Source organism: Prionailurus viverrinus, unplaced genomic scaffold, assembly GCF_022837055.1.
Source record: "Prionailurus viverrinus isolate Anna unplaced genomic scaffold, UM_Priviv_1.0 scaffold_38, whole genome shotgun sequence".
Lineage (NCBI taxonomy): Eukaryota > Metazoa > Chordata > Mammalia > Carnivora > Felidae > Prionailurus > Prionailurus viverrinus.
Genome location: NW_025927606.1, coordinates 3,128,546 through 3,149,474, shown reverse-complemented (window position 1 = coordinate 3,149,474; position 20,929 = coordinate 3,128,546). Strand labels below are relative to the sequence as shown.

The 20,929-nt window shown below is 66.1% G+C and overlaps 1 protein-coding gene across 2 annotated transcripts in view; it reads right to left on the bottom strand.

The window, feature by feature from the left end:
- Positions 1-20,929, bottom strand: part of ZFPM1 (zinc finger protein, FOG family member 1) — a 65,565-nt gene that overhangs the window by 29,833 nt on the left and 14,803 nt on the right. Inside the window, exons 1-3 of one of the 2 annotated variants that reach the window (XM_047846224.1) lie at positions 8,698-8,890; positions 8,415-8,531; positions 5,996-6,118 (exon numbers count right to left, since the gene is read on the bottom strand). In XM_047846224.1, the coding sequence (XP_047702180.1) occupies positions 5,996-6,118; positions 8,415-8,531; positions 8,698-8,890 (433 nt within the window). Of the gene's footprint in view, positions 1-5,995; positions 6,119-8,414; positions 8,532-8,697; positions 8,891-20,929 lie in introns of those variants that run through there. The other variant, XM_047846223.1, reaches the window with a different exon arrangement.

Here is a 20,929-nt window from a genome sequence, read left to right as displayed (position 1 = left end):
AGAGGGCAGGACCACCCCCCCTTGTTGCCGGGAGCAGCGGCACGGCTGGCCCCCTGCAGGTGTCTGTAAACAGCTGGGAAGGCGGGCAGGCTGGCTGACCACGGGGGCACGCAGCCCCCCCACCCCGGGCCTTCCACCACCTCCTGGAATTTCCGTCTGCTCGGCCGGGAAAGGGGGTCTGGACAGGCACAGGGCCCAGCGGGCGGGTCTCAGGGCCCACGTCCCCCTGGGACACCCAGAAGAGGTGGCCGACTCTGGCCCCTGGAGCTGACCCCGGGCTGACCCTTGCCATCTACCATCACCCTCTCCTTCGCCCCTCCCCCATCTGTTAATCTAAGACAAATAGGCCTATCGGGTGGCAGTGCCGGGCCCCACGATAACGCAAAATAGCCGAAATGATTTTTTCCCACCCACGCAGGCCGCGCTGCTGGGAGGGGACGTGCGGCCAGGCCGTATCGGTCCATCTCCCGGGCTGTCCATCAGGACAGGCCGTCCTGCCTCGGCAGCCCGACCGCCCGCCGCCCGATAACAGACCTTGAGGTTTGCCTAGAAACTCCGGCAGTGAGATTAGTCAGCCGAGCACAGCCCAGATAGCCGGCCCGGCGCCCTTGCTCACGCTCCAGAGGTGAAGATTCCAGCAGGCTCCCCAGGACCCCCAGGGTGGGGGGATCGGGCTCCAGTGCTCAAGCAGGAGGCAGCTCCGCCTCTGGCCCCTCACGGCACCGTGCTCCCTGCGGGTGCTCCTTCAACCCAGCTGCTGCATGGCAGCTGACCGGACACCTCGCTTGAAATCCCCCAGCCCCTCCTTTTATGTCAAGACCGTAGAGGCGTCTCCCTACACCCCACAGCACGGAGCCCCAACCCTGACCCACCTGCGCCCATTCTGTCTCATGCTGCAGCCACACCCACCCACGCTGTTCAAACCTCAGGGCCTTTGCACTGCCCGGACACCCTCACCCCACTCCAGCTGGTCCTCTGGCCTCAGCTCAGGGATGTCTCTGCTGACCCGCAGTGCCGTGAGGACATGGCCAGCCTTCCCACCTCTGCCTCCAGGGCCCGAGATGGGGACATAAACGGTAACACCGGATGCCTGGCCAATTAGACTTTGTTTTGTGAACAGTGGTCACCAGGAAAGAGTTCCAGGCTCCGAGGCTCCTATGGGTGAAAGGAAACCCATTCCTGGGGCCCTGATCACAAAGCCAGGCCACAGGCCGGGGCCCCCCACCCCCGGCCAAGCTGACCACCAAGTGTGCCCCTGGCCACCTCCCCCCTTCCTGGGCCCACGGAGCCCAGGCCACCCTCACGGCTACTTGACGCCCCCCTGCGGGCCCCCGCCCGGCGTGGCACCTGCACTCAGCAGCGGTTGCACACTGGCCCCCATCCGGGGCATCCGGGCCTTGCCTGCCCTGTGCCAGGCTCACCAGGCAGCAAGGGAGGCCGGAGGAGGCGGCCCAGCCCCAGGCGGCCCGGCAGAGGGGCTGCTCAGGCGGGAGGGGGTCCCACACCATGAGGCTGGCTGCAGAGGAGGCTCCCGGACGCCCTGGGACTCCCCAGAGCCGTTCCCTTCATCCTGGTTCCTCATGACCCGGCCAGGCAGGCCGAGGGCACGCTGACGGCCACTGCACAGGGGCTCAGATGGGGCCCAGGAGGTGGGTGATGCGCCCAGGACCCCCACTCAGGATGGGACCCTCCAGGCTCAGTCCGAACAGAGGCCGGCCTTCCTGCCTGACCTGTTTCTTTTAGATGTTAGTGGGGAGACCGAGAGGGGGGAGAGGGGACGGATGAATGGCAGGAGGGCTGGGGGTCGTGGAGTGAGGGGCCGACCCCTTTCAGGCAGAAAGCTCGTGGCCAGCTGCCCTCCAGACATGCTTTGGGGATTACAGATTACAGCTCTCAGATATTTGCATATCAGAATTTTAAACAGCCAGCCCCTCCAGCAAACAAGGTCATTTCAAAGATAAAAATACTGAGCCTTCCCCCTTCCTGCCACCCACCGCCTTTCCCCTCAAAGCCCCCAACCCAGCATCCCCGTGTCCCTGAGCCCCAGAGGGTGCTTTCCCGACCACAGGCTGAAGCGCCCTCCCTACAGACCTGGGACCGGGCTCCAGGGCCTCCTGGCTAGGCCTCGGTCTCACCCCACGGCCTTTGCACGGGCTCTGCACTTCTGACCCGAGGACCTCCCTGCCCTATGGGGCCCGTCTGGGGGCCACCTTCCCCTCGGGGACTTCCACAGTCCCCTCACTGGTGTGGTCGGGGCTCCCAGCATGGAGGACATCCCAGCACACGGCTCCTTGGGATGTAGGGAGGATCCACCTAATTCTGGGGGGAGGGGGGGCTCTGCCCAGGCCCTCACCCACCCCAGGGGGCAGCTGCGGTCCCGCTGTTCAGAGGAGAGAGGGGACATCTATCCCTGAGACCGCACCGTGGGGCCACCTCGGAGCCGGCCTCACCCTGGGCCACAAACCACTCGCAGGGACGCAGGAAGCGGAGGGCGGCCTCTCCCAGCCTCGGGCCCCCTGCTTGGCAGCTGAAGCGGGCAGTGCCTTTCTGCCCCGAGAGTGGCTTCTCCACATGACATCCCAGCCCAGGCCGCCGGCGAGGGGAGACAATACTGCGGCTCTCTGCGTGCTGTGGGCGTAGCCCCTTCACAGGCCCCTTAGCTCCATCGTACAGATGAGGAAACTGAGGCCCAGAGAGGTCGGCAAAGCTGGAGCCCCTCCGGGGCAGGCACGCTCTGGGGTCTGTGCCCTGACCTCCGCGCCACTGGCCATACTCCCGCCTGACCCACGACAGCTGAGGCCACTGACGGAGCTCACAACTTCTCAAAGCGGAAACACATCCCTGAGGACCTCCCCAGCCTGGTGCTGGAGCTCTGGGGCCACCAAGTGTCGGGCAGGGGCGGGACCGGGCCGCTCACGGGTCCCGGATGCGCACTCCGGCGTCCACGAAGCCCTCGCACATCCACGACCTCGCTGGTGTCTGCAGTGTGTACCGAGGCCCTCCTGCCTGCTGCCCGGGGGTGCCTCCCGGGGGTGCTCGTGGCCGGCTGCTCTGGGCCTTGCCCCCGGGGCAGAGCGGCCCCCCTGTACCCGCTGTGCAGCTGCAGAGAGGCACCGAGGCCCAGTCTCTCCGCTGGGCTGTTGGCTGTTGTCACCGGCTCCCGGGCTCCCTGACCACGGGTCTGACCCGGGGGGGAGGTGCCCGGGAGACCCACGAGCCCTGGCCCTCGCTGGCAGATGGCAGCCAGGAAGGCGACCGGTGTGCACGGAGCTCTGTGCCTCGCGCAGGCCAGATGGGAAACTGAGGCTCGGGGCCAGGCCCTTCCCCAGAGCCAGACGGTGCAAGGTGCACATGTGGTCCAAGCTGGTCGCCTTCATCCAGAGGGGAAAGGTAGCTGGTGTCCCCAAGCCAGGCGGTACAGCCAGGGCTCTTTTCCAGGCTTGGGGACAGACTCAGAGACACAGGGGCGGGTAGGTGCTCAACCGGGATGGGCACAGTGGCAAGAAGGGGGCAGACAAGGCGAGGGGGGTGGGGCGCGGGACTCGTGGGCAGGGGCCACGGCCGCACACCCCCACCCTGGGCACTGCCCTCAGGGACGCCGGCCTGGTCAGGCCCTGGCAGAGCCCTGCTGCCCCATCGCTGGCACGGGCGGCCCCTCTCAGATAAGGGCCCACTGGGCCTCTCTGGCTTCCCTGGCGGGCGATAAGTGTGGCCTGCCCGGGGTCTGATAGGGGGCAGGCACCACGGCGGTTGGCCAGCGGCCGCTTATCGGCCCATCGCTGCCCACTGCACAGAAATTGCTATCTGCGGCGACGGACGGGGAGCCCCCGGCCCCAGGGATGCAAATAGCACAGGAAGCCCCCCGAGGCGCTCCAGCCCTAAACCACGGCCACCCTCGGGCCGGCCGGTGCCCCGGGGTCAGCTTCCCATCTCCAGGAGGCTCTGTTCCTCCGTCTATGAAATGGGGGTGATGGTTGCACTGACGGGGGGATGGGCCCCACTGGGACAGTCACACAGTCGCGGCCCCGGCTCTGGAGCCGGGGATCGGTCTGGACCCTGCTCTGCCACTTTCCAGCTGGGTGACCCTGGACAAGTCCCTCTGTCACTCTGCGCCCGAGTCTCCTGCATAAACTGGGGGGGCTACCCCCGTGCCCGCCTCAGAGCCTGGGTGACGCTGCCTGGGGCTCTTCCTCCCCAGGGCCACTCTATCCAGTGGCCGGTCCGGGTCCCTCAGGCACATGGGTGGTCCCCACCCCCCCCACCCCTGCAGCAGGAAGTTTCTTCATAAAGACTGGAACATGAGGTCCATGGGGCCTGGGGCAGTGCTGACCTGGCTGCTGTGGGCGCCTTGTTGTGACCTCATCTGCAGCTGGGGAAACTGAGGCAGGTAGCGCAGTCTGACCACGGGGTCCCTGCCCAGGCCGCGCAGCACCATCCTGTGGGCGGAAAGGCCCCCGTGTGGACCCCAGCACCCAGCAGACCGGCATCTGGCTCAGCTCTGAGGGCCGTGAGGACCTCAAGGACATGTGGCCCTGTGGCCTGTCCCTTGCCAGGTGCTCCTTGGTGGGAACAGGCCACACCGCGGGCACATTTCTGCCAGGGCACCCGGGGCCCCTCCTCTGCCGTCAACAGGTCCCCAAGAGGGGGGGTGGCGGCCAAGTCTGTTTTGAAGGGAAGCAGTGTTGCTGAGCTGGGGGCAGCAGAGGGGACCCCTAGCACCGTCCTACCCAGGGTGCTCCACTCCTGGGCAACACGGTGGCCCATCCAGGTGGAAAGGGCAGAGAATGAGAGGGCACAGAAAATGTGGGGTTGCCATCTTGGTGCGACCGACAGGCCACCCCGTCCTTCCCACAGCCTCAGACTGCCCACACTGTCCCTGTGTGGGACGGGCTGCGTTAAATCACGAGGGGAACCGGGGGGCATACGTGTCCCCACATCTACGCCGGAGCCGGTGGCAGACATCACTAGTCAATCACGGCTCTCTTCTCCCGAGGCTTGGGGACACCCCCTCCCCTGCCCCCCAAGAGGTCCACATGGACTTTCAACCTGAGCCTAGAGGGAGACCATCTCTGACCCCCTTCCTATCTTGGCCCCCGAGGGCCCTCAGAGGAGGGATTCGGGTCCCTTCTGCCCTGGCGGAGCCTGTCCCTGCCCCACCTGGGTGCTTCCTCTCCACCGGCCACAGCCTCCCCGGGCTGCTCGTGCACCCTCCCTGAGGACTGTTTGCTCACAGCTAGAAGACGGGTACTCAGCAGGCACTCAGTGAATGCTTCCTGCATCCACGCACGCCTGGCCCAAGTGCACGGCGTCCCCTCACCGAGACCGTGCCCGCCGACCCTTGCTGACGCACAGACACGCGGCCCCACGACCCCGCCCCCGCCACCCTGCGTTCCCCGGAACAAACAGAAACAGCAGACACGCCCAGCTTTCCCTGCACTGCTAGGAGCACAGGGAGAACCATCTGGTAGGACCTCCAAAGTCAGAATTCGGGCAGGGGGATAGGCAGCACAAAACTCCCTCAGACACTCCCCTGCTCCAGCACCGGGCAGTTGGGAGCCAACTCCTGCCCCCCGGCCCTGCGGCTGCGGCCACCCGGGGGCCGGGGGGTGGTGGGCCCTCTCCCACCCTGCACAGGCCTGAACCCCCAGCCCAGCTGGGACGCAGAGGCCTCCACCTCCGTGGCTCCCAATTCCTGCGATGCCTCTCGCTGGCCTCACCACCTGCTCCTCTCCCCCAGCCAGGCACACTGCCTCCTGGGAGCCCTCAGAGCGCGTGGGCAAGGGGTTTAGCCCTGGGCATCGGCAGGGCTTGGTGGCCTCCTCCCATGCTATCGCCGGCCCCACAGGCTGCCTGGACTTCGGAACGGGCACGGGCCCCGGCCCGGAGGGTCGCCACCAATCTCCTCGGCCGGAAGCCGAGGCCTGTCCCCCCCCCCCCCCCCCCCCCCCCCCCGCCCCCCGGCAGGATGGCAGCCCCCGGCCGTGGGTGTGGTTACCTGGCCCGCTCCAGGAGCTGCCCGGCTCCTCCTCCAGCCTGGCCTCTGGCTCCTGCCCCTCCATCTCAGGGCCTCCTGGGGATGTGGCGGGTGGTGGCGATGGTGGGGGCGGGGGATTGGCGTCTGCGGACAGGAAAACACGGTCAGGCCCCGCCACCTCCGGGCACCGTGTCGCCCACCTCCCCACCGCCCCCCCGTGGCCAGGAGGGACACCGAGACCCAGGCGGTGAGCACACGCCCGAGGTCCCCTCCACACCGGGCTTGCGCTAATGGGGGCACAGACACCTCAGTTTTCTCCTTGGCCTTCAGAGCCCCTCATTCCCTCATTAATTGCAGCAACAATTGCTCTTCCAGTGGCCGCTAATAATTAGAGGGCAGGGTGGCCTCACGGGCACACCCAGGCCAGCGGGCGGCCGTGCAGGCTCCCTGGTCTCCTCCACCGGCAGCTGGGGGCCCCTCCAGCCGGGCCCGGCACCCGGGTCCAGCCCAAAGGGCATATTTGCCTTCCCTGCTGAGCCTGATAACCACGCAGCCCCCAATCGATGAGCTCCCATAAAAGCCCCCCCTTGGTGACGTCACACGCCCGGCAGATTATTAATACCCAAGATAAGGGCTGTGATTAACATCAAATAAATCAATCACACAGTATAAAAGTCCTATTATTTTTGGCTATAAATCAACGCGGCTGGCATTCGAGCCCCAGCCATCGCGCGGGAGCCGCGCTGGGCCCGCCCGAGAGGCAGAGCTCGCTCCCCGCCGCCTTATCTCGCCCATCGCGGCGTTATCACCGCGGCCTGTGCCAGGTGCAACCCCGGCTGTTTTTTCCAGCTCTTTCCCCGGCCCCGCCCCCACCCACCCCGTGCAGCCCCAGCGAGCAGATCAGATAAGGGGCCCGGCTCCCCTGGAAAGCCACCGGGGTCAAAGTCCACCAGTAACAGCCACTTGCCCTTTGGTAGATCGGGGCGCCCCCATTAGCACACAGCACCTAACAGCGGTGGTGATGGCGGTGGCGATAAGGGGGCCCCGGGCGCACTGCCACAGGCTCGGCCGCCCAGACCCAGCGACCGAGGCTCAGGCAGGGCAGGAGCACGGGCCCCGGGGACAGACATGATGCGGATGATGAGGGGGAGATAGTAATAATGAACGAGAGCCGGCACCGGAGGCCGGGCCCCTGACCCCGGCACCCCGGCCACTGTCTCTGGGTGGGCCGAGGGGCCACCCCTGAGGGGCCTGCCACTGGGGAAAGGGACCGAGGGGCCACCAGGTCTCAGAGCACGAGGCTTGTCGGACTCCTCGCCTGTGGCCATCCCAGGGGGGACGATGATGCTCTGAGACTGGGAGATGCTGGGGGTGGGGGGGGGGGTCCCCGCGCTCTGCCTGGCGTCTCTGTGCCCCGGCCCCACCCCCACCCCGCAGAAGGCTGCTGCCCACTCGCCATATTCCACCTCAGGGCCTTTGCACGGGCAGGTGCTGCCGCCCGGGGACACCCTTCTCTGCGCATCCTCCGTGTGCAAGGGCGTCGAGGTGCTGAATGGGGATAAGATCACGGGCCATGGGCAGCAGGGTGGGGGCGGGGAGAGGTGCACCAGACCACACCCCCACCAGTCTCGCAACCTGAGTGTTCTCCTCAGGAAAGCAGGCCGCCCCCAGGGCCTCAGCGAGCCCCCTCCCCCTGGGGGGCCCGGGGATACAGCTCGCTAGGGAAGCCGCCCTCGCCCTGAGGCCAGAGCCGGCCTCCTGGTGGTTAGCGCGTGCCCAGGCACCCCACCCCCCAGCACTACCTGTGGCCCACGAAACTGCCACCAGGAGGGTCCAAAGAAAGGTTCCAGGTGCCTGGGGTGTGGGGTGGGGGGGGGCAGGCATTGGGCACGAAGGGAAATCAACCTGAATCCAGACCTGGGGTCAGGTCGCTGCCTGGGTGCTTCCAGGCTGTGTGTCCAGGGGCAAGCCTCTTAACCTCTCTGGGCTCATTCCCGCGGGTATAAAATGGGGTACCGTACCTTACCTTACAGCCTGCTATGTACCGAGACCATGTGTGCTGAGGCCGTTGGCACAGCCAGGTAAGGACTCACTGTCCCCGTTCCACACAGGGCAAAGTGAGGCTGGAGAGGGCATGGCTTTCTCAAGTGGCCCACGACCTGGGCTAGACCTCCCCAGCGGGGCCTCCGTCTCCCCATCGGTACCAGAAGGGGCTGGACCCGTGCCCAGTGGCGTGTGTCCCCGGGGCGTCAGCGCCCTGGCGGGAAACCGTGGAGCAGTCGGCCCACAGACACCGCCAAGCTTAACGCCCACTTCATGGGTGAGGAAACCGAGTCCCAGAAGGACCTGGCTCCGTGAAGTCACAGGCAAGGACACTGGGGGGGGGGGGGTGCGACGCAGGGGTCAGACTCGGGCCCGTGGCACGCCCACCGCGACTCACCTGCACTGGCAGGGCTCAGGGGCTCGGGCTCTCCCGCGGCCTCGGGCCCCACGGCTCCAGCCCCCTGCTCCGGGAGGCCGGCGTCCTCTTCTGCGGTCTCCACGTCTCCGAGGGAACCTGCACAACAGCCCGAAGGGAATCCGTAAGGCTCCGTGGGGGCGGCCTGACCCCCTCCCGGCACCGGCTCGGCCGCCCCGCAGGGTCAGAGGCCGTGGGGGGCGCCCCCAAGACTTGCGCACACTTCACCCTTGCGTCAGCCCCAGTCCCGCGACAGCCCCAGCACCTGGGGTCGTCCCCGCCGTCCCGTCAACCGCGGCCTGCCCACGGGCCCCTCTCACCAGGACGGTGGTCCCAGCCCCTCCTTGGTCTCCCCAGCACTGGGGGCAGCGTGCTCTCCCCTGCACTCTGTTCCACACCGTGGGAGCAGCAGCGGTGCCCCCTCTGGCCTGGGGGGGGGGGCCCTCTGGGGGTTGCATGCATGAAGCACAGCCCTCGCCCGACCCATAGGTACACTCTTCCGGGGGTTCAGGGCCCCTGAGACGAGAGGGTAACCCTCTCCTGGGCCCAGGATACCTCCTCCGAGAAGCCCCCCACACTCAGGTACCGAGGTTCGGGAGCTTGAGGGTGGACCCCGCGTCCGGCGCACAGAAGTGCTCAGAAAACCTGGTTGAGCGAATAAGTGGTTGAGGGGGCACAGGTGGGGGCACAGGTGTCTGCAGCCTCTGGGGGCGGAGAGCCGCAGGCCTGGGGCACCTGACTCCAATCCCACCTTCCCCGGGAGGCTCCTGCAGGGGGGGGTCCCACAGAGCCCCCCTTACAGCCGACAAGGTGGGCCCACAGCCCAGAGACCTCTCAGGAGAGTGGGGAAGCCAGAGCCACGAAGGTGCCCCCAGTCAGGGCAGCAACCGTGTCCCTGAGGTCAGACTAGTGGGTCCAGAGGGGCGGGCAGAGGGAAAATGGGGAACAGGTGCCCATCCTTATTCCGCTCCCCGTCTCCCCAGGCCCCTTCCCAGGCCCCTTCCGGCTGACTCAGCCTGGGCCCCAAGGGCTGGAGACAGGTGCTGGGGCTGAGCTGCCTCCTGCCCCGCCCCCCCACCCTGTCAGTCACCGTAGAGATGACACCGGTCCTCAGGGTGTGGCGTGGGGGAGGAGCCTGACTCACAGACCCCCACCCCACCCTCCCGTTCCTCCTACTCAGGATGGATGGAGGGGGTGCCCTTCTGGGCCCAGGCCACAGACCCCACAGCAGCCAGGCCCTCTTGCCGCCGAGGAAGAGGAAACCGAGCAGGAAGAAACATCTGGAAGCCATGAAGACAGCCGCAAATCCATGTGATGGGAGCGCACGACGGCGGGGGCAGAATGGGGCTTGCTTTTGCTGGCATTGGAGACAGAAGGCACCTGAGGCTTGTGGAATGGAGCGTCCACCTCTCAGAGGCTGAGCTCCCCGTCCCTGGAGGCAAGCAAGCAGCAACAGATGGAGATTCGCCTGGGATTTGTGCCTCTGTGGCCGGTGGTTCCTGACCTTTTGTACATCATGACCCCCGTGGGGATGTGGTGAAAGCCAGTGCCTTCTCCCCAGAAAAACAGAGACCAAAATTTGCCATTTCAGGGGCTTCTCACCAAAGCCCTAGTGTTCTTCCCGCTGCCCTCACTCACTCCCCGCCTTTGCCATATTATCCCCGGGGTGAAACCTGGCACCAGCGTCCATCAGGGGCCACAGGAGCTGGCTCCTGGCAGCGGAGACGCGCGAGGCTACGACAGAACGAGCAGCACTGTGACCGAGGTTCCAGGCGGACTTTCCCCATCTGGCAATTTCCATGGAGCAGGGAGGTGGGCAAGCTGGTGGTCTGTCTGCGTTTCAGCTCACCTCCCTGGTCACGGGCAGATGGTGGCCCGCGACAGTGACGAACGCTAAGTGTTCCTGGTGTGGCGACAGGTGGGGCAGACACCGCTCTAGGAGGCCGTGGTGCCGGGCACACCTGGACTCTGCAGGGGACTTCCGGCCCCACTGGGCCCCAAACAGAAAACAACAGCAAATGATAAATGCCGTGAGGGAGGGAGGGAGGGAGGGAGGCAAGTGAAAGAGAAAGAGAGCGACAACAGGGGAGGCTCCTGCCAGCAGATCTCAGAGGGGACAGACAGCTGGGGGGCTGGACAGAGGGCCCGGGGGCTGGACAGAGGGCCTGGGAGACTGGACAGAGGGCCTGGGGGACTGGACAGAGGGCCTGGGGGCTGGACAGAGGGCCCGGGGACTGGACAGAGGGCCTGGGGGCTGGACAGAGCTGGGAGACTGGACAGAGGGCCTGGGGGACTGGACAGAGGGCCCGGGGACTGGACAGAGGGCCTGGGGGCTGGACAGAGGGCCTGGGGGACTGGACAGAGCTGGGAGACTGGACAGAGGGCCTGGGGGACTGGACAGAGGGCCCGGGGACTGGACAGAGGGCCTGGGAGACTGGACAGAGGGCCTGGGGGCTGGACAGAGGGCCCGGGGACTGGACAGAGGGCCTGGGGGACTGGACAGAGGGCCTGGGGGCTGGACAGAGGGCCTGGGGGACTGGACAGAGCTGGGAGACTGGACAGAGGGCCTGGGGGACTGGACAGAGGGCCTGGGGGCTGGACAGAGGGCCCGGGGACTGGACAGAGGGCCTGGGGGCTGGACAGAGGGCCTGGGGGACTGGACAGAGGGCCTGGGGGACTGGACAGAGCTGGGAGACTGGACAGAGGGCCTGGGGGACTGGACAGAGGGCCCGGGGGCTGGACAGAGGGCCTGGGGGACTGGACAGAGCTGGGAGACTGGACAGAGGGCCTGGGGGACTGGACAGAGGGCCTGGGGGCTGGACAGAGGGCCCGGGGACTGGACAGAGGGCCTGGGGGCTGGACAGAGCTGGGAGACTGGACAGAGGGCCTGGGGGACTGGACAGAGGGCCTGGGGGCTGGACAGAGGGCCTGGGGGACTGGACAGAGGGCCTGGGGGCTGGACACAGCTGGGAGACTGGACAGAGGGCCTGGGGGACTGGACAGAGGGCCTGGGGGCTGGACAGAGGGCCTGGGGGACTGGACAGAGGGCCTGGGGGCTGGACAGAGCTGGGAGACTGGACAGAGGGCCTGGGGGCTGGACAGAGCTGGGAGACTGGACAGAGGGCCTGGGGACTGGACAGACAGCTGGGGGACAGGATAGAGGGCCTGGGGGACTGGACAGAGGGCCTGGGAGCTGGACAGAGCTGGGTGTGGGAAAGGAGGAAGAGCTTGGAGGCTGGAGAGAGGCCAGGGGAGGAGTGGATGCTAATCCCAGAGGCACTGGGGAGCCTTCGGCTCCGGCTCAATGGCCATCGCACTTCGGGGCCTCGGATGCCTGCTCCGGTGAGTGGGTATGAAGCCACCTGCTGCTCTCAAGGATGGCAGGGACCAGAGCCCTGGGGCCGATGCCGGGGCAGAGCCGGCACAGGCCTCCCCACACCTGCCCGACTCCGGGACAGCAGCCCCGACTCCCCGCTCTCCGGCTCGCTCAGGTGGGCCTCAGCCACCCAGGGAGGCTCCAAGCTCGCGGCAGGTCCGTTTATGGGAGAACAAAGGCTCCCGTCGCACAAAGGCGTGACGATGAGCGTAAAGAAAGAGGCTGCCGGGCTGCGGCAATTTATTCCAACGCCGCTAATTCGGTTCCGGCACAATTAAAGCCGCTCTGATAATGCGGGCGACGACCGCCAGCCAGCAAATCGCTCCGAGCCCGCAGACGGGACGTGTCTTGGGGAAGGCTGCCGTATGCCTGCTTCGGCACCCTGGGAGCGTGCCATCTCGCCCCCGGGGACAGCCCTGGGGTCATACGGGGGGCTCCCGGGTCCCGCTCCACCGGGGGCTTGGGAAGGAAGTTTCCTCCGCTGGCCAGACCTCAGGGAGGCACAGCTTCCTCCCCGGGTGCCCTGCGCTAGGGATGGCCCCCGCCTGGCCCCTGGGGGACACTCTCTGGCCAGAGGCCCCAGCAGGTAGGCCAGGCCTATCCACGGCAAGGCAGGGCAGGTGTCCGTGCTGTGTGGACCTCAGGCAAGTAGCTCTACCTCTCTGTGCTTGGGGAAACCAGCACAGCTCCTCCGTCACATGAAATGTGGTGCTCATCCACGCTGAGCTCAGCTCAGGGCCTGGCACGGAGTAAACACGCACCAAGTGTAGGCCGTCACCGTCATCAGTCACCATCGCTGGCTGCACAGCAGGGCCTGGGACGGGGGGAGGGGGGTGGCGTGGGGTGTGGGGCAGTCAGGACGGGCAGGTCTCCTCCTCCGACCCTCTTGACACTGCCCAGAGGTCACGCCCACTTTGCAGATGAAAAAACTGAGGCTCAGCAAGGTGAACCGACTTGCCCATGCCCCCTACCCAACCCCCCCCCCCCGCCAGCCCCAAGGAAGCAGTGGTGGGGACAGGCAGGACAGGACCCTCCCCAAACATGCCACCCTTGCGGACGCTGGCTCAGGCATAGGCCTCCCCTGCACCAGGGCGGCCCCGCACCTGCCTCCACCGTCCCCAGGTCCAGAGACCAGGATGGAGGGTGACGCTGGCCGCAGGGCCCGGCAGGGCGGGGAGGCTGGCGCCCAAGGCTGAACACCTGTCCGGGGGCGTCCGCGGGTGATGACGGCGGTCCCAGCGCTGCCCCCGCGGCCCGGAGCCCCTCGGTTATCACGGCAAGCAGACACCCCGCGCCGATTCGGCTCCTGCTCATTAAGCCGGACGCCGGAATGGAAATGCAAACATAATAGCTATTTGATTGGGGTGAGATATTTTGCATATTGGCTCGGCACTGATAGCAGAATTTCATCAACTCCCTTTTTTCATGCTTTAAGACTGAATTACGGAGACAGGCTTGGTGCAGCGGGATGGTCCCCTCTCCCTTCCGAGTCCCCGAGCTGCACGATTAACAGCCCCTCCTGGCTTTGATGGCGAGGCAGCTGATGCGGGGGGGGGGGGGGGGGTGCTTTTGAATGACCACCTCTAAGAAAGCCAGAGCTCATGTGCGTGAAGGGGACAAAACCCCCCCGGACTCTGGCCCCCAGGTGGACCTGCCAGGCGGGGTGCAGGTGACGGTGTCACGGAGCACTGGACGGGGAGTCCGGAGGTCCTAGGCAAAGTCCCTGCAGGCTGCACCCATATCAAACGGGGGTGATTGTGCCTGCACCCCGAGACCGCTGGAAACATGTGAAAGAACAGGGGGCGGAGTCCCCACGAGCCCCTCCCCTGACTCGGGGCCTGACTACGGGTGCGAGTGTTTTCCTGAGGCCCCACCACGTGGGTCTGCCCATTACGTGGGTCCTTCTTATATTCCGTTTACAGAGGATAAAACAGAGGTGGGACACCTGCCCAGGAGCCCCTCCTGCCTGAAGGCAGGCCTCCGGGCCCGGGGGCGGGGTGGACACTGCCGGGCCACGTGGCCCTCCCCCTCCCCCGCCCTGTGTCCAGCCTCCCAGAGAGGGCAGCAGGCACAGCTGGAGTGCTGGCGGCCCTCGCCTCCCATGGCCTCGCTTACTCATTGACTCAGTCATTAACCTGTCAAACCTGGGTTCACTGACTGCCAGGCTCCGCACCAGGCCCCTGGAGACCCCACGGCAACCCAGACACCCCACCCCCGAGAAAGCAAAGTGAAAAATGCAAGCGGCCATTGCCCCAAAGGAGAGGTGCAGGTGCCAGTCAGGGAAGGCTTCCTGGAGGAGGCGACCAGTGAGTGGCGCTCTGGAAGGGGACGGGACTGCCTGCAGCTGGGCCAGGGAAAAGCATCCCAGGCAGGAGGCACAGCAGGAGGCTGAGGCCGGTGGCCTGGTGCAGGCCACACCTCCTCGAGCCTGGTTTCCGCATGGAAAGAAGGGATGTCACGTCACCGGCTGGGGTCAGGGTTCAGCAAGGTGGTGCCAGTGGGTGCTGAGCACAGACAGGTTATTATTACAAGTCTTGTTATTTGTTTCAACTCTCCAGGGGGCGCCACACCTGCCCTCTGGGGGGAGGGCGACTGGTGGACAGAGCTGGGGCCTGGCGGGGGGACAGTGCGGGCAGGAGGGAAGGACCTCCCCCCAGGCCGGCAGAAGGCCTGGCCTCCTGTCTCGCCAGCCCTGGGCAGCTGGTGGGCAGGCCCGAGGCACGGGGCGCTGGGCGGGCGGGGGCACGGTGCTGCCCGGAGAGGGACCCTGACCTCTGGGTGGCACACGGCGGCCAGATAAGGCCCCGATAACAGAGAGAAAATAGCAACAGATTCAGACTTTCCCACCGGGGGGCAGTGGGGTGGCTCAGGCCACGGAGGGGACAGCGCTGTTCCCCTCTGGGGGCCTTGCTGTGGGAGCTCTGGGCGACTGGGGGCCGTGGCTGGCGGTCCCAGGGGCCCAGGTCCCCCAGGCAGCCGGGGTTGGGTCTGAAGCCGGGGAAGTACTCCCTCCCCGGCCCTGGCAAGCAGGACTGGATGCTCTCAGTCCCCTCCCAGGAAGGAGGGTGTCCAATCCAGCTGGTGAGTGATGGAGGAGGCCACTGAGGCCCAGGACACAGGGGCCGTGGCTGCTCTGGCCTGTTAGCTGCACCCCCCACCTGCAGCCCCTCGGGGCCCGGTGACTCGTGCTTTACACACAATGCTGACAAGCAGCTGAGCCAATTCCCAGGCCCAGGTGGGTAGAGAGAAGCAAGTTGGAAGGAGGGGGTGCTGAACAGGGCTCGGAGGGGGGCACGCCCCGGAGGAGCAGAGGGGAGCCCCATGCACGGGCGCTGCCGAAGGGCAAGTGTGTCCCCACAGCACAGAGCAGCCCCGGACAGTCCAGGGCCTGTGAGGCCGGGCTCGCACGGCTGATGGGCGGCGGGGCCACAGAGGGAGATGGGTGAGCACAGTGGGGGTCAAGGGGCAGGCTCTAGGCCCCCAGAGAACACTGCCAAGGCTTGGGGGAAGCAGTTCATTCACTGGAGACCGTCAGCTTCTCTGACGTTTAGGATAGAGGCGGGTTCCCGGCCCACTGCCGCCTAGGAGCTCACAGCCCCGAAGGGGGAGGGGCTCCCCGGGAGGGACATGGAGTTCTGGGGGGGCCCGGCGCACACACTGCGTGGAGCCTGGCTCTCCCCGCGGGTCCACCTCACCCCCAGTCCTCACCCGCCGCCAGCCCACGTCTGCACGCCCCTGCCGGCCACGCCGCCCCTCCGCCCGGTCAAGGCCTCCTCAGCCCTCAGCCCCAGCTCTTCCCACGCAGGCCGGGCAGGCCCAGGGGCCACGAGGGGTTCAGGCTGGGAGGGGCCTTAGGCCCCCGCTGTGACCCGCCAGCGGCTTCTCTGACCCAGGGTCAGCCCGCTGACAGCTGGGGCGACCACAAGAGGATGTTGGCGAGATAATCTTGGCTTATTCGAGCGGGCGCCCTGGCCCACAGGGGGGCGAACAGGCATCCGAACCCTCTGCGCCCATGGCCGCCCCCCCGACACTGGTTCTGCTCCCCGACTCCCTGAGTGGGCCGCCTGCAGCAGGGCAGATGGGGCTGCGCAGCCTGACTCCGCTTCCCCACCAAGCGTCCATCTGATGGTGCTTGCATGCACCCTGCAACGGGAGGCTCACTACTCCTCTTCCAGACATCTGGGTCTTAGACTGTCTGCTTCTTAGGCCTTGCCACCCACACACCTTAGCGGGGGATGGGGGTGGGGGGCGGTTCAGGCCCTCCCTGTCATCCTGTGTGTAAGTGACTGTCAATTCAGCTGCTTTGCTGCCCGGGGGTGAGCCATACCCCTACCCATGCCGCCTCCCAGCCCGGCCCGCAAGCACCGGGGTCACGCATGGGGGCTGGGTGGGGACACTGGTGCTGTCCAAGGTAGGCCAGGCTGGAGGAGCCCGGACGCACCCTGGGCCGTCTCAGGGCAAGGAGACGCCCTCGGCATGAAGAGAAACCTTGCCGTGTCAGGAGAGTGCCAGGCAGGGCCCTGCACGCTCTGGGAACAGAGGCCAGACTGACGGACCAGAGCTACTGGGATCTGAGCTTTTAACACCCTGAAACTTTACTGAGAGATAATTCACATACATCAAGATTCATCCTTTTAAGGGCGATTCAGCTTTCAAAGGAAGGTTTCTTGAAAGATGGCTGGGACGGTCCTGCGTAACCCAAATAAAAGCCAGGGCCCCCGTGGCCGGATCTCGTGCAGAAAAGCAGCCGCCGGCAAGAAGCCGCCTGCTTCTCCCCGCAAGCTCCCAGGGCCAGTCAGGGTCTGGGGCTCTTGATGGTATCCGCCACCTTTCCGCCCTCATCCCCAGCCAACCCACACCGCGTGTGGCTCGGTGCTCCCTTCCCAGCCTCCCCGGGCCCTTCTCCCCACACCCGTTCCTCCCTCACGGGCGGCCTGGCATCGGCCGGAACTCACTCTCAGGTACCCCTTGGCAGATGGCAGGTGGGAGAAGGGGTCAGGGCCAGCAAGGATGCTCATGTGGCCATCCTGTCCCTGTGTCCCCATAACCAACAGTGTCCTAGGCCCAGGGGCAGGAGGACCACCTCTGGGGCCTCACGCGCCCCTTACCCGGTGACTGCCCTCTCCTCCAGGCCTCATCCTTCCCTGGGTCCTTCCTTGGGGCCTTCAGTGTGGACTCCAAGGTCACACCCATCTCCCGAGTCACGCTTTCGCCCGACACCTGCCCTCCTCTGCTCATATGCCTCCCGGGCTGGCTCTCTCTCTCTCTCTCTCTCTCTCTCTCTCTCTCTCTGTGTGTGTGTGAAAGCCAAACCATAACTGGGGCTACAACCCATGCCAGCACCTGTCTGGCTCCTGGCGGTGGCCCTGCTGACCCCAGCCCTGCCCACGGGCTCACAGGGTGCTCACTTGATTAGCGGGCTCACTGGTTGTGCCCAGCAGCACCCCTGCTCTGGGGCAGTGCCTGGCACACAGTAAGTGCTCAATGAGTACTGGTGACTGTGGGCCGGGGGAGGCAGAGGGCTTGGGCAGAGGGGAGCCTTGGAGTCTGAGTCCTCTTATTGGGGTTGGGGGACCGGGGCATGTCACCTGTCCCCACAGGCAGAATATAGGCTGGGCCGGCCCTGCCTCAGGTCCCTAGGGCCTGGGTGGGTGTGGGGACTCCAGGCAGGGGACAGGGTGCTGACGCCGGAGGGGTCCTGTATATCCCGGCCTCAGCCACTGCCACTTCCTCCCGTGGCCAGCCCCATAACTGACAGGCGGAACTTGGGGGGCTTAACTGCCCCGGTCCCACGGCCACGCCCAGTGGGGGCCCAAGGGTAAGCCTGGCACCCTGGAACACACGCCCTGAGAGGCCTCTCAGGGCACGAGAAACAGGCATGGTTGTGGGGACCTGACCACACGGGACTTCAAGGCTGCCCCATTACAGACGGGGAACAGGCACAGAGAGGTGACGACATGCCCAAGGCCTCACAGCTAGGAGGGTGGCCAGGTGGCCCGCCTGCCCCCCTTCCTGGGCCCTGCCCTACACACGGTGTTTCCTGCTTCCCCTGGACGCTTCACTCGCCATCCCCTTGGGGGTCCCGACCCAGGTCTATGTGGCTCTGGGGCCTGAGACCTTGTCTCTCCCCTCACCAGGCCACTCTTCCTCTTCCTGGCTCTGTAGCGCTGCGGCTCAGAGAAGACCTTTGTATTCCTACCCCGTCTGCTCCTTGGTTGCTGTGTGACCGCTGTCTGGCCCCTGTCTGTTCCCCAAGGCCAGGACCCAGGCTCCGCCAGCTTTTCACTCTGGGGCTCAGGCCAGAAGGCCCTCTCTGCCCGGGGGTGGCCATCTGCCTCCTCACTGTGGGGAAGGGACACCAGCAGGGGTGTGAAATGGGGCCCTGTCCCTTCAGGAGCTATGGCTCTCTCTGGCTCTGATCCGCGAGACACGGGTTCACAGCCCTCGGCAGCTCACGAAGCTCTACCGGGACCCCCATCAGCACCACCCCGTAGAGAAACCGGCTCCACTGTACAGATGAGGAAACTGAGGCAGAGGACAGCCACGCCAGCCCCCACCCAGCCCCCTCACGGCCTCTGGGCGCTGCTCGCGTGGCCGTTCAGAGCAAGGCAGATGGGAGGCCTCAGTGGCTCGGGGGCATGTGGCTCTGGGCCCGGGGCATCTGCCTGGGGCTCGGTGTTCGCATCCGGCAAATGGGCACTGACCCACCAACCTGGCAGCGCTGCCCTGCGGGTGGGCGGGGAGGGGCTCGTCCGCAGGAGCGCCCTGATTTCCTCCACCGGCGGGGCACCCGTGAGCAAGCGGGTGCACCAGGGTGGGACACACACCTCAGGTACCATAATGGGCAAGGATGGCTGCAGGATGGAGAGGAACAAGGACGACCGGCCTGAGGGTGGGTGGTCGGCGAGGACTTCCCAGAGGAGGCGCTATTTAAGCTGTGCTTGTAAAGAATCGGGAGTGTTTGGTGGGGTAAGGATGGGTGGGTAAGAGGCAGACGGCTCTGATTCACGCCGTGGGGAGCAAGGGGGACCTGGGGCTGTGGGAGACCGGGCCAGCCACCCCCTCGGGGCAGCCCCCAGCTCCATGCCATCTCCTGGGCCTCACTCGGGACCCTCCCCCGTCTCGAGCCTGCCCTCTCTCGGTCTCTCCCCAGGGCCGGTGGGCTGGCCCCCCGCCCCCGCCCGAGTCCCCAGGGGCAGGGGCCGGGCCAGGCAAGGCAGAGAGAAGGGGAGCGGGCCTGGGAAAGCCCGGCCCGGCTGATAGGGAGAGATTGGTTTCAGCCGGAGCTGCGGGCTGCCAAGTCCACATCCTATCCGCGGCCTGCGCTCACTCAGCATTCATCACCGCTGAACCCGGAGACTTTATCGACGCTGGGGGTTGGCGCCATCTCTGGGCCTGGCCGCTCCCGGCCCTCCGATGGGCCCGATAGCCGCTGATAGATTACCCGAGATTGCCGCAGCCAGAGCCGATCACTGACACTGCTGGGCGGGGCGCGCACCACGTGGCCGGGGCAGAGACCGGGCGCACCCGGGGGAGGCGGCGGGCCCGGCGGGCGGGAAGGCCGCCCCGGGGGCGGAGACAGGGAAGTAGGGCCCGAGAAAACGGGCGCCCAGGCCGGCTCCGCAGTGATTCTGCAGATGGGCCGATAAGGGCTGATGGATGGGAGCGGGGGCCGGGCTAATGGAGCCGTCGCCGGGCCCACGCGTCAGATGGATGGAGGCAGATTGCTTCCTGGAAGGGGATGGGGCTCCAGTGTGACAGGGCCCTGCTATGGGGGGGGGGGGGGGGGGGGGGGGAGCGACGGCCTGCTAGGCTCCACACCACCCCCTCACCTAGGGGGCTGGCTCTCTCTCCTGCACCGGCCCGCGGGATGGCCACTGCATCCCCGAGAGGTGGGGACTCCCCAGAGCCGGCTCGGGGCCCTGGGTTCAGGATTTCATTCACACCGGGGCACCAGGGCCCCTCTTCCGGGCCAGGCTGTCCTGATGCTCTTTCTGGGTGAGGAGCAGAATGCACACCCAGGCCTGGGAGACTAGCGTCCAGACTTGTGAGCCCAGCACCCCAGGCTGTGTCTCCTGCCCCTGGGGGATGCCACGCAGGGTGGAAGAAGCCAGGGCCTCTGGGCTAGGCTTTTTCCCTGTTGGGTGTGGCCAGGTCCCAGGCAGCAAATCTACTCTGTCCCCACTGCACAGATGGGGAAACCGAGGCACCAAGAGAGTGGAGGGGGCTTCCCGGTCCCACAGGAAGTCAGTGGCTCTGCAGGGTTGAGCCCGAACCTCCCCGCCCAGGGGGCACCTCGTCCCCATGGGGGCCAGAACGAGCTGAAGAGTCCAGGAAGCTGGAGTGAGGCACATTGCAGCTCAAACCCTCCACCCACCCTAAGCTTCTTTCCTCAACGGAAAACTGGAGGCTGAAAATCAGCCTCAAATTTCTAGACAGAGTAGAACGGAGGCTGCCAGGGGCCCAGGAAGGAGATGGGGGGACAGCATGGCGGGTTAGTACTCAATGGGTACAGTTTCTATTGGGATCTTTCACTACAGTACAAAAAAATAAAAAGTCTGCTGTCCAGTGCTGTGGGGCATCCAGCAGGCGCCACATAAGTGCCTGTTCCCATCATCCTAGGGGATACAGACACATGCGTGCACAGCCCTCCACAGATACGCGACTTTCTGCCCCACTTGCTGGCCGTGGAGACTGAGGGTTAGGGTTAGCCTGCAGGGGCCTGGTCCTGTATCGATGGACAGGGTGGGGGTGCTGGGGGCCGTGCTGAGGCTAGGAGGGGAGGCCAGACACGCTGACCTGTCCCATGAATGGTCCTGGCCAACCTTCGCTGCCTGTCAGGGCTCGGCCCTGTTGGTCTCTCACGGAAGGGCCGAGGCCTGAGGGTCTTATGTGACTGGCCCGGAAGGACCCAGTGAGTAGTGGGACTGGGATCTGCACCCAGGCTGTGTGGCTCCAAAGCCCGTGGCCTTGACCTCTCTAGGGTGAACCATGGTGATGATGGCTGTCTAGCTGCTGACCTGAGGGTCAGGATAGAGTAAGTGGAGAGGAAAAGTCTGGTCCCTGAGGAGGAGAAGGGAGGGGAGGGGCTGTGCGTTCCCGTGTCCTACCCCACATTCGG